Below are 13,905 nucleotides of genomic sequence, written 5' to 3'. Positions count from 1 at the left end.
AAGCTATTAATGAAAAACACTTTACATCAATAAATACTTAAAATGTGCTTACAGCTGAATACGACTACTATTCTCTGCACTCTGTTAACTGTTTGAATTCAAAACAGAGGAAGTTAAAATAAAAGGTTACACTGTCAACAGAGAAAACACACAGTACTGTAGTTTGTTAACGACAAAATCTCACTAGAGAGCTGAATTTTGTGCACTGAAATTAATTTAAACTATTTCTTTCTACATTGTGCTCTCACATGTGGAATGTGTGACAGGTTTTTTTCACTTTTTCTGACAAATTAGTCATAATGATGGTGATGTTTGTGGGTGTTTGAATCACATTCACTGCACTCTTGTTGATGAGTCCACCTTTTAAGTGATGGTGTTATCCATAATGTATGAATTTTCTTGTAGTTAGAGCAAAGTTTCGTGGCATAAGTGCTCCAGTCTAAATCCTAAGCAGAGGCGTGAGTCCTAAAAGGCTCGGTGGACCAGCAGATGTGTGCATATGAATGACGTGAGCAGCAGAAGACAAATGGAAAAGAATTGTTTTAGCAACAGATGGTGCCACAGCCCCAAGCATCCCCTGACAACCTTTATCACTTTCTGTTTCCTCTTCCCTCTCTCCCACTCTCTCTTTTTGGGTTCTTTCAATCCCTCAGTGCCACACATACACACACGGATAATAACAGAAACCCAGTCATGCCTCAGGCTATGAAGCTAACCAGGCAGAAACCAGTCACACACCAATACAGTGTGTTACTTATGCACACAAATGGGTTGCTTAAGGTGAGGCTTAGAGGATAAAATGTCTGAATCCATCTGAAAACAGACTTTAAGGCTGTTGGCTTTTGCAAAACATAAACCCATCTATAGTTGATCTTCTGCACTAGTCTGCAAAAAGGTTTCCTTCACTGTTCTTTGCACAGCAACTCTCTCTATATATAGCGGCCTTGTTGCTCCTCTTTATCCTCTCTGTCTTTTTTCCTGTCAGATTCCACCGCACTGAGACATTATTATGACCTGATGACCTACTCACAGTTCACTGGTACTCCACCACATGTTTTAGCTAATAAATTGGCCTTTGAGACGACTTAATCTTCAAATACTGGTGCTGTAGCGTCTGCCCTGAAGCACAGTCATTGTGTAGGTGAGTTTATATGTCATACAGACATAAACTCACCTTATGTGAACCAGAAAGCGATGAATGTTTCTGCTTTCTGACTCTCTCTCTCTGTCTCCTCTTTAAGCAAATTGGTCTCCAGTCCCAGATCGATATGCAATCTCATGGGCAGACTAAGGGGAGACAGAGGGTTATAAATGACCTGCCAGCACCAAAGCCTCTACTCAGACTCATCCTCTCCTCCTCCTGTTTGTGTCCTCCTCCCCTCCTCCCATCTATTACTGCCCCAGGAAGACAGAAATAGCCATGCATGACAACAAACACCAAACCTTTCTGTGGCCTAATATCTACGGCTGTAACATCGCCTTTAACACTATGCTTCGCATTGTTTCTCTGCTCCATGAAATTCAAACCAAACCACTGTCAAACAGGCCCCAGGCTCCGCCCCATTACCTTTTAGTCAAGCTCCATTAAGCGTCTATTGTCACTTTACCCTCAGAGATGACCTCTGACCTCAAGTCTTACATCCGACTCTATAACCAACAGGAAACGCTAAAACAATAGCGAGACATCTTTCCCGTAGAATGCTGTGACAGAAATACAGCAGCATAATTTCAAGTACAGCTAGGATATGTATGATGATGATGATGATGATGATGATGATGATGATGATGATGGCTAATGCATGAGTGTGTTTTTTTCTTCTGTGAGCCCCAAATCTTCTTTTTTTTTTTTTATTCACAACTGATTGATTGAACTCAACACTTTTTCAAATTGTGAATTATTCTTATCAGAATTCTGGCCTTAATCCTCTTCTGAGAAAAGTCACAATTTAGAGATTAAAGTCAGACATTTAGGTATAAATTTAGACATATCCAATGAGCGCTCAGCTATACGTATGTTTGATAGAGGCCCTTTTGTCTGTTCAGGCAATTACATGGACCCCTGTGCCATATAATTAAGGCTCTTCCCATGGAGATAGTCTCTGATGAAGGATCTCTCCTTCTGAGAGGAGCTCTCTCCAAAGCAAATGCTGAGTGCAAACATATGACCAACATCTGCAGGAATGGAATCACTGAATAAACCTTAAATGTTTTTCACTGGTCATGACATAAAGCTATGCTCTGTGGTTAACACGAGCTGAGATATGTGATCAACTTAAAAAGAAGCTGTTGACTGTCATGGCTGCATTGAGAAGAAAGATAAGAGACGAAGAAATAAACCCCTCTGGTTCATATGAATCCAATGTAGCAACAAAGGGTCAACTGTAGACAACGTGTTTCATGACTCCACCCTTTAAAGATTGTTTTTGTGCATTTCTGGACTTCTTCTATCATTAGTGCTGCTTTCTTGGTTTTGGTTTTATATCATTTTTTGTGGTCAGAACAGGACTTAGAGGGAGTGATCTAAAAATAGCTGCAGAGCTGGGAGACGTTCTGAGGGACACAGGAAGGGGATTTTAAATCATGCATGATTTTGGCTTGTAAAAGCACCATAAAATTCTTTATGTAAGCATACTCAAGAGCTGTGCATGTTTTACATACACTAATGAGCCCGCGCTAACCTTCTCAACAGACACTTTTGGTCCTGATGCCCTGCCTATCAGGTCTGTGAAGTTGTGCTGTTTTAAGCTAAATGCACATGCACAATGGCACATGTTGGTATTAGCAATTTAATGTTTAGCTAATTTAAAATACAAAGTTTAAGTGCGACTTGTAATAATATTGGACTGGTCCATCTTCAGAGGAAACTGAATATCAGGACACTGAAAAATGTTCCATTGCTTCTTGTAGATGTTCAAACTGGACACACTGACAGTCAGACTTTGACTTTGACCAACAGCTACAAAACTTAAAAAATGGCAATCAGAAAAAGGTGAGATAAAAAGTCAAACTACACATAAATAAATGACAGCTTAAAGAATGAGAGGAGTCACTGTGGGGCAAAGTCACGTCTGACAAACTCGGTGTAAACTAAAAGGACAACAGAGGAGAGGAGACAGACAGAGAGGGCAGACAAATGGGGAAAATGAGGACAATGAAGACGAGGGCAGGAAAACAGCAAAGCATGTAACAAAAGGTTACAAGTACAGGAGGTTGAAGAAGACACAAAATGACAGAAACGAGACACGAATTAATAAATGATGCCAAGAGCAGATGACTGCTCAGCAGCAGATAAAAGGAAAACTAAAGGCCAGCGTGGGTTTTTGTTTTTTTGGGTTTTTTTGTGTATCTGTGTTTGCAAAAACTGTCAATCCCTTTCTAATCACAAGCATCAGGTAGTAATTTTTATTAGGCTCCAGGATGAAGGGACCACTTATGGCCTGGTCCTCTGTGATTTTGTTAAATAATGTGACAAATCTTCAGTTAACTGTAGTTTAAGTTATTAACAGTTAATTAATTAACCCTGTATCACTATATATAATTAGTTAGTTAGTTATAGTTCCACCATAACGTTATGAAAATGCCATGAGAGTGAACTGTCAATATGAGGCAGAGAGCACAAATCAAAGAGCAGCAGAAAATCCTAGAAAGTAGGATTATCACAAATATGTAGTAAATTTGTATGTGAACTGGAGAGACACCTTCTTTTGCCTTTTTCCTCGCAAAAAGCATTCTGATCTGTCGTCTTAGCGTAGCGCTGCCTGTGTTGGAGACCTAAACTGTGTCAGTAATATTCCATTAAAGGTGATAATACAATCAGGACAGTGAGGCTTTTAGCAGATTATGGCTGCTGGAAGGAGAGCAACAGCATGTGTTTATCCGTGCGGTCTGTGCATGTTGGTGTGTCTGTGTGTATGCTTATGTGCATGTGGGCTAGTGGGTGTCACTGGCCTGTACATCTGCCGTTAAAAGGGATTGCAGTGCAGATTCAACACTGCAGGTATAAATAAACATCTGAGCGTAAATGGAAACATGATCACAGCAAAAAACATTAAGAGCATATTAATTTATCCATAGTCATATACCATGAGTGTCTTTTAATTTAGGTTTTATAAAATGAAAGGTCATTTTTTGGAAATGTTGCAAGGGCATCATTATTATAATTATAATTTTTTTTTTATCCTTTTTATTATTTGTAGGAAACAAAGCTTAAAACTAACACTGATCCTTTTTAAATTGAAATTGGAAGGTTCAATGAGAAAGTTTGGGATATCGGTTGTCGCCAAAAACTCTTTTTAGGGGAGTTTTCAAGACACAAACATAATCAATATCTCCAAAGGTGTTTTGGAAGAGAGCTAAAGAAATATGGGTGTCATCTGCATAGATATTATGAGTCTCCAGGTGCTTTTAAAAGATTTCACTTTGAGAAAGCATGTTCAAATGAAATAAGGGTCCAAGAATCGATCCTTGGAGGAAACCATATAGCATAAGGTAACAAATTGTTACATGAGTGGTCAAACTTTACCCCATGTGACCACTCATGTGGGGTGGTCACATATAGTTACTCTTGCAAAGAATTGAAGAATTCCCTCCTCTTTATCTAGAAGCTTGTATGTTCAAATGTAGTCTCTGATCACAAAGTTGTGTCTTGATTCTTTCTTTTTGCTTTTTAATGAAAATCTTGAAAAATCCATATTTTCTATGCAGTTGAGAACAGAATATGTCAGCGGTCTACATTCTGTAGTCTCTGCCATCTTTTGTTACCAGTGCTCTTTAGCAATTGTTGGATACCTATGTTGGCACCTTGAGGATAATGAGCAATGAAACCATTAGAGGCAGGTCAATGTATCACAAGACTGATAACTTTTACAATATTAGCTAATATAAGTGTATTAGCTCTATTAGTGTTGGCATTTGTAACAGCTAACAAATGAAAATACAAACAATAAATAAGACAGGTGAGAAACACCCTTCAATGTTGTTAAGAGGATTAACATTGCATAGTCTGTCCACTTGCCTGATGCCAACATGCATTTGGAACGGCACAAAGACAACAACTGACAAACATAACTGATCTGAGCAGAGCATAAATAACTCAAAGAATTACCACACATAACAAAGGTTACAGAAATCTGTTTAGGTTTTGTGCAGCTGAAAGAAAAACATAGTGGCCAAAATACCAGAATATCAGATTTTTAAATCACCAAATATCAGTATCAGCATTGGTCTTAAAAATCTTAGATCGCTTGGGCATTAGAAACCATTTTAACTATGACAGATCTGTGTATAACAACATCAGTCCTGGTTACTAACATCACCTCCACCAATGGAAAACATTTCATCATTCAGTGTTTTCCCATTATATGTATGTACCAGGATGCCTGTGTTTTTAATGTAGTGTATATGTATGTATCTTTATAGAACTACTTTTTTCTGGGGGATCTTGGATGATCGGAACACATGGGTGGCTGCTAATCTCAAACAATCTTACAGGGAAAAAAGAAAGAAACCAACATTCCCATAGTTGCCTGGGATTTTTTAAAGTATGGTTTAGAAATTACCTCTACGTGATTCCTTTTCAAAACTTTTTACAATTAACAAAGTGCCTGATTTCTATCCCCCTGTGTCCATCCAACTAGGATGGCAAAGGCACTTATGCAGAAAGGTCTTTACTTCATGGATTTAACCTGCAGTCCATATAACTACTGGACAGCAGAAATGCAAAGAGTTTTAAGAACATAAGTGCCCTTTATTTCCTGCTTGGCTGCATAGCTGTTATTTTAGGAATATCTGAAGCCTTGGACAGCTTAATTCCAAAACAAACATGATTTTCCGAAGGTAAACTGGATCAAGGTCTGCTGTTAAATTACAAACCAGGAGCAAGTGTGTGTGTGTATGTACAGTATAAAAATCCTCTTTGAGCTCTGTGCTAATTATCACATTCTCTCACATCTTGGATTAAACTACAGTCACACCCCCACTAACACCCTGGCAACAGGACTCCACGGCAACAGTGTGGAAACAGGATACCATGGAAACAGCCTTTCTCCTCTAGGCACTGGTGGATGCTGGGAGTTGATGTTCAGGTGAAGGGGGTTGCGATCTAATTTGAATGTTTTCAGCACAGTTTGTATGTTTGTTAAGCAATAACTAAGTCAAATTTTAGAAAACTTGATGAAGGACTAGGCTGTTACCAAAGAACACAGTGAATGTTAATACTGTTCTCACAGTTTTGTTTAATTTTTTTTAACTGTTTTTAACTCGTCTTAAATATCCTTCCTCTGTGCTAAAGCTTGTGTTTTATTGTTATTTTTATTGTTGTTTGTCTGTCAATCTGCCACCATGATTACACAAAAACTACCAAATTTCAGCAATGAAGAAGCTTAGCAGGGTTGAAAGAAGACCTCTTGGTGCAGATCTCTATCAAGGAATAATTTGCTTTCAGTGCAGAATTTTTGCAACTTGTCATCAGGAGTATGCAAAATCTAAATGAGCAATTTTCATGACATTTCTAGAGGTGAACCATGGTCAGAGGAATGAACCCTGCATATCTAGATCCCTATAGTAAAAAATTGCAAGACACTGCCAATGGCCTGTGGGGATTTTTAATGCTAGGGCTGACAAAAAAAAAATTTAACGATTGAAGTCATGCCTAATGTTTTTTTTTTTCTTCTTCATTCCTCTGCTCATTAGGGGTCACCACAACAGATGATCTTCCTTCATCTTATCCTCTCCCTTGCATCTTCTTCTGACACATCAACGATCTGCATGTCCTCCTTCACTATATCCATAAACCTTGTATGTAATCTTCCTTTTTCTTTCCTCCTGCCTCAATGCCATTACCAGTCACAGTCCCTACATTTAAAACTCTTCTCTATAGCCACCATACTACCTTCCCTTCTCTGTCGCTGCCTCTAAACGTGCCTACCCCCACTCCTCTTCCTTTGTTTTCACTCAACAACAGCATAAGAAATCTCATTCTCAATGATCCGCATGTTTGATTTGGCAAAGATCTAACACCAAATGTCCAGTACAGAGAGTACACTGGCTCCATGGTTTACTCCATGGCTGTTTTAATAATGATTAATGGTTGTGGAAATGGTTCAGATTTTTTGCCAATTTAATTACAACTTAATATGTATGATATCTGATATCTGAGTTTATCGTAATAGCATTAGAATGTTTTTTGACATTGGACAAACCAGACAAATTCATTTGGTTTAGAAATCGAACCGCTCTGTTGGTTTAGGACCATTAGTCCAATCAATCAAATTGGGCACAGTCTAGTCCAGAAGCCCATAAATATAATTAAAGACTTTTAAATCAGGAAAGACAAAATACAATAGAAATTATGTAATATGCTATGTTTCATTTATTGTTACCCAGAAAATTGTGACATTTGATAGTTATATACTACCATAGCATCATGGGAAATGTAATTAAATTCATATCTTGTAACATAGCTTTATTTTAGATGAGGCAGAGCTGTTTCACCTACACATGCTGGGGGAAAAAAACAAAAAACAAAAAAAAGAAGTGATTTAAAGGAGAAAAAAAGATAAAGTGGAAACAGAGAGGGGAGAATAGAGAAAGACAGAGCTGCCAGAAGGGGGAGGGAGGCTGACTGAGCAGCTCTTAAAGCGGTTGGTTGAGCGAGATGGAGAAGCACCAAGAGAGTGGCCGCAGGGAGAGAGAGAGCATCAGAGGGAAGGGAAAAGAGGAGAGAGAGAGAGAGAGAGAGAGAGAGAGGGAAGCAAAACTGATGCAGCTCCAAAGCAGAACAAATGTGTTTGGAGCTGCTGAATATAGGTCACACATCTCCAGTGACTGTTCCCTTACCTCCACTGAACCAGATTCCTGCAGTATGCACTTCATACCAAATCCGGCATAATTTGTACCACAATGGATTGGCATGGGCTCTGCTTAATTTACCCTAAGGTTTTTTCCATGAACACCCATTGCACGAAAGAAAAAGGACCGATTTTTCTTTTTCTGCAATTAGAAGACACTTTATGCTGTTCAAGCTGCATAAAAATGCTTCCATGAATGTTTCACTGCATATGTGCAAATTGCCATGGAGAATGCACACTGAATATTACATTTTTATAATCACCCTCATAGTGTGAGAAACCTTTTATTGCTCCTCAGCTACTCTCGGTACAGGATACAGCGACCACTCAACAAATTGAAAGGTAGTAAATAAAGATTTACTGTTTATTCAGTTACACGGACAAGCAAGCGAGACAGAAACAGAAGGGTCTTTAGTGAATATCAAACTGGATAAAAACAAATGGCACCAAAGCTGTTCCTTGTCTATTCGCACATGCCTATCTCACAGTTATTGGTTCATTTCAGCTTTACACCCATTCAAATCTATTACACGTGCACTGGCACGAACGCAAACTATCACCCCTGAAAACAAATGTCACCCAACTCACTCATAAGCACATTTACATACTCAAATTTAGATACTCAAGTGTTGACAACAAAGTACTCAGCAGTCATCATGAAGCAGCTCCAGGGAAAATTATTTTTGAAGCATTATTTAAAAGCATTTTAATCACAGTGGTTACCGGGGCATAAAACTGTATGTATAGAATCTATTAAAGACAAAGCTGATTGTGCTCCAAAACTTCCAGCTTCTGTAAAGCCCAGTCAGGTTTACATATAAACAACAGAACTGAAGCTAAGACATTTTTAAAAGTTTTTAAAATTTTAACCCAGTTTAGGAAATAACTTGTTTGAAACTAGCTAAGAGTATCTAAGAACTTAAGAAGCACTTTTTAAATTTAAAAAACACTCAAAATGCCAGATGGAATCTGCACCAGGAGTAACAATTTGTTTTTTTTTTAGCCACCATAACAAGGAAGTGATTGGGTTCTTTTCATATTAAGAGTGCATAAAGTCACCATAACTGCCATAATTGACTACTAACCAGGCCAGTATGATTATGCGGGGATTATACAGTAGTCTAATACCACCTGATATTTCATGCTTGGCTGGATGGCCATCACATTTTCTGCCTGGGTTGAGAGAGACAGAGACAGAGCGGTCAGTTGTTCACTCTTTTTTTTTTTTCAGCGATCCAAATGGAGGAATGCAGGGGTACAGGATGGAGCAATGAAAGCAGAAGAGGAAAGAAACTAAGTGGATGCTGGACAGACACCTCCCAGAAGGATTGATTACTCAGCACCCGACTACTGCATGAAGTCATGTTTCTGGGTAGCAGCTTATGCATGTCTGCAGGGCCTCGTAACTCAATAAGTCACTCCATTTTCAGATCTAATGCAGCCTTTCATAGTCTGTGCAGTGTGGGGCTGCTTTATGGTGGTCTGTGAATCAATGCTATGATCAATATATTACAGACAAACTGATGGGAAATGAAGCGGGAGTGTTGGTTTTTGTGTTTTGGTGTAGTTGTGTGGTAATCTGTGGGCTTATGGTGGTTATGTCATGCAGTTTGAGAAGAAGTATGATCAGCAGGGATTCTCATAGCTCTGGTGCCCAAACATATACCCTCACAACCACTAGCACATGGATACACACACACTAATAAATTGCATGACATCACTGCCAATGTGAGAGGCATTTAAACCCATATCAGATTAACTTAAGATGGGGGGAGGATAAGTAGCTTGGAGAGGATGGATACTGGCATCGGAGTCAGTGGACGAGACTGTTTGGGTGCCTGAGCCACTAAATGGGGGGTCTGAGGAACAAGACACAAATGAAGACAGGGACTGGTAGGAAGCTTGTATCTCCTGATTAGGGTGTGAACATGTACGTCGAAGGACCTATAAGGAAAGAAAATAAAGCAACAGACAATGACAGCCTAAAATGCTTACAACTCTGGATCAGATTAGAGGAAAATGAGACTGGTTTTGTCATCTTAGTGTTAGTGGGAGAGTGGGAGATTAATTAATAACCAATGTTTTACTTAATTTTCAATTACAAGGGCAGTTAATTTATCTCCCTCCTGCTTCACCTATTCGGTCTCACATACACACAAACACACACACAGACATATCCCTTGCACTGCTCCTCCTCCCTCCTCTTTTACCTTCCTCTACCGGCCCAAACCCTGCCATGGATCCGATCTCTATCCCATTCACAGCGCAATTTTAAAAAAAAAACACACACACACACACACACAGAGTGGGTCTGTTCGCGGCAGCATGCCGTGGTAGGGCTGTTGCTGAAGGCCAACACGGTTTACCCTCCCTTAACAGATTGGCTTTAATCCGGCAGTCATCCTTATGGATGCAAAAGCCCATGTCAGCTCCCGTTTGGCCAATTTTTCTGCGGCTCTGCTCTGAATTAATTCACCAAGCCGGTAGTCAGGCCCTGATCCTCTGCAGTGATAATGAAACAAACGGTGTTTTTCCCCCAGATACATGAAGACTATAACATATAGTGGGACCAGGCCTTCCTCTGGGTTTGGGGGGGCGGACGGTGAGGATGCTTCTGCTCGACGGAAGCAAAGCGGCACCTGCCATAATTGATGTGAATCAAAATGAAACCGTATCTTGCAGTATAGACATGCAGCGGTGTAAATCCAGGCATCATCACGCCATTAATGTCATTCATGTTTATCTCCGTAACCGTGACACAGATTCTCAGTGGCCTTACCTCTGCAAAAAACGCCTCCATCCTGCCTACTCCTCCCTGACGACTCGCGCCCGGCCCGGCAGAGCGCAGACACCGGCTCCGGTCTCGGGTGCGCAAATCTCACCAACTGAAGAGTGAGCCTGTTTGTCGAGATGAGGGAAAGGTAGCAGTGCCTCTGTGTTGGTGTTTCCCATTCAACGAGCGTTTATTCTATAACCTCGGAAATAGCCCAATTTCTCAAACACACCTCAGCTGCGTCCACGCTCTATGCGCAAAGAAAACCACACATGAGAAAATTCCACGGAGGCTGAGAGGAAAAAAATGAAAAATGTCCACGCCAGGGATCCGTCGGAGGAACGCTAATTGAAGCGCCCCGGTTTTCCAGGTCTGCCTGGTTTGTGTATCAGCGTGTGTATGTGTGTAGATATTTGTGTGTGTATGTGTGCACGTGTGAGGATGTGAGTATCCTGCGTGGGGTTGCGAGAGGACCAGTCCGGGGGTAGGATGAGCTTGACGCTGTCCACTCGCACACACCGATGGGGCGGTGCAGACACAGCCCCCTCCGATATAAAGCACACATTATAAGCTCACACGTACAGATGTGCAAGCAAACCTTAACCAGCGCTTTTGCGGTCACAGACAGTCCACCTAGAGGTGAGATGACGCTTCTGTGGTTGTTGACAGATGAAAGAACCTCTGTCCCTCTTGGTCTAATTACAGATGATCATCCCGAACCAGATTATCCGGCTTCATCCCATCACGTCAGTGTTCATAAAGCAATGAGTCCCGGAAAAAAAGAAAGAAAGAAAAGAGTATTTTTGTTTTTATAAATGAAATAAGATGATAAATGCTGGTGAAGCAGGTTGCCTTGTTTGGAGAGATTAGGTCTCTTATTTAAAAATTTGTTCTGTCAAAATGCTCGAGAATGAAAAACTCAAAGCCAATGTAGACGGTTTCTTTTTGTTATAGAACTACTTTATTTAAAAAAAAAGTAATGTGTTAATGTATTGTAATGTATAGTTTTTTGATGTCTGATCTTTTTCAAAATGCATGTGCTGCAAAAAAAATCATGAACAAAATTATTTGAATTTTATTGCCTTGTAATTTCATTTACCAGTGAATCACAAGATGTTGCTATTGATGTAGCTCCCAGAGTATTAGTGAGCATTTGAGTAATAAAGACATCAGATAGATTGTATAAAACCTGTTACCACAGCTGTTACCTTCTGTGCAAAAATTTGCTTGTGTATCAAGAGTATAAAGTTATTATAACCATTAAGGCCATGAATACAGACAAGCTGACATGGAAGTTTATAAAGCTGAATAAATTATATCTAAATTAGCAATGAGGCAAGTGCTGTCAAGAGCATTCATGCTTTTCCAAAACCAGTGCACAAAGAGAAAGTGGGGCCAGAGGGATTGGTGATGGTGGTGGGGGGCATTGCTATATAATCTTTCTTTCTTTCAAAAAAAAAATGTTGCTTGGTGTATAGGAATAGGCTTGGTTACAGAATCAGTCAGAGCCCCTGCCCCCAGGCTGAAAAATGATATCTCATGGCACACACTCACACACACACACGACCATAACAGTGAGGGCGAAACATCCCAAAATCAGAAAGAAAAACCAATGAAGTCTCCAAAGACCACAGTTTGGTATAAATAGACAGACAGCTGGTTTATGTGATGTGGACCGTGTGAGGTTTTTATTCTTCTTTTCACAGCACCAGGCTGCAGGGGCCAGGTGCAGCTTTTAGGAGCCCAGCAGGCTGAGGCCTCTCTTGGGTAAAGCACAAGCTCAGCCTGTTCCCCACGGAGCCCTGGAGGTATAGGGGTGGAGAGGCTCCTGTGTGCATGCTTGGAAGTATTATTTAGCTGTACCCTGCATCTTCATCAGAGCAACAGTTCAAAAACTAGACCCGCCAGCAGGGCCCCATGCGCGTTTTGTGTTTGTGATTAGACACATACACACATGCATGTACACAAACACTCAGGAAATGAGACCCAATCTTACTGATCATTTCTCTGATCTCACTTTTGAAGGAAAAGGAACATTGGTACTCTGGGACTTTCACCTGATTTTTAACATCGATTTTAAACCTAATGACTGGGGTTTGTCACACTAAGACAGTTCAGGTAAAGTTAAGCAAAATGGAAATGATTAGTTGATTTATTGATTCACTGATTAAATGCTCAGCACAAATTGATCCGGAAAATGTTTTAATTATCATCTTTAAAATTTACTAAAACATTTTTTCTACTTCCAGACCATCAAATGGGAAAAAATTCCTGCTTCCTTCTGTTTTTTTTTACTGTAGTTGAAACTCTCAGGTCTCAGATGTTGCAAAAGGGCTTCCACAAATGATCTCTTAAGCAAAATAAAAATGTCTATGATGAAAAAATCTGTTGTTTATTGTTTCCAGTTCAAGTTTTAACTACACAACACACTGATCTTCTTTTTGATTATCTGTCAGCACTAAACCCCTCCTGGCTGCTACATGAGGGTGCTTTAAACAAACGCACTGACTGTATTTTTGATTTTTACATGGGAGTCAATAGAGCAAAAGTAACAGCTACAAATTTGCCCAGAAAGATCTCTGATGCGGAAAGACAGAGGAGTCGTTGCTGTTCATGACCCAGCAGACTAACTCATCCAATATTCACATGTGTACAGGAACACACACACACACACACACACACAAGCATTGAAATACACAGACAAGAAAGTATGGGCTATTAAATTCTCATTACCATGACAACACCAGGACTGAGTGACCCTCAGCAGTGAATTGTGGGATAGATTTTGTTCCCTGCAAGTCAGGAGCAACTCTGCTTACTCATCTGACCACAGCTTCATCTCTTTCCCCTTGATGTCTCCTTCTCCTCTTACTGTTAACTGAATATTTGTGTGGGTGTGGGTGGGTGTTGTGGACAGATCATCAATAAGTCTGATGGTACTCTGGGTGAAAACTGGTTAAATACTAAAGGTGGTCATACCAAATATTGACTTTCAAGCTCATTTGTATTGTGAAAACTCAGTTTTTACCTTACATACTGTACTTCCACCCACTGCACCTATTTGCCACCTTCCAAGACTGGATCAAGACTTTTGTGTAATTTAACAATTGAGTTGACTGAGTGTGTGCATGTCATATGTTGCATGTGCTAACAGGCATGACTCCCGGTGATACAGGCAATCAGTTTTATGAGCAGAGCACCCATAAATCTTTCTACATTTATTACCATCTTTCATTTTAAGTCTTTGATCTTCTGTGACCTCCCCCTCTGGCTTTGGATGTGTTT

The 13,905-nt window shown here is 40.1% G+C and overlaps 1 protein-coding gene across 2 annotated transcripts in view; it reads right to left on the bottom strand.

The window, feature by feature from the left end:
- myo10l1 (myosin X, like 1) overlaps positions 1-11,451 on the bottom strand; it is a 53,066-nt gene extending 41,615 nt beyond the window's left edge. For both annotated transcript variants that reach the window (XM_040042393.1, XM_040042394.1), the window contains exon 1: positions 10,627-11,451. In XM_040042393.1, coding sequence (XP_039898327.1) covers positions 10,627-10,647 — 21 coding nt within the window. In that variant the 5' untranslated portion in view covers positions 10,648-11,451. The remainder of the gene's footprint in view (positions 1-10,626) is intronic.
- Between the last annotated feature and the right edge of the window lie 2,454 nt (positions 11,452-13,905).

This window comes from Simochromis diagramma, unplaced genomic scaffold (genome assembly GCF_900408965.1).
Source record: "Simochromis diagramma unplaced genomic scaffold, fSimDia1.1 OVJJ01000304.1, whole genome shotgun sequence".
NCBI classification, from domain to species: domain Eukaryota; kingdom Metazoa; phylum Chordata; class Actinopteri; order Cichliformes; family Cichlidae; genus Simochromis; species Simochromis diagramma.
The sequence above is the reverse complement of the archived record's forward strand: the minus strand, read 5'-3'. Positions and strand labels throughout refer to the sequence as shown.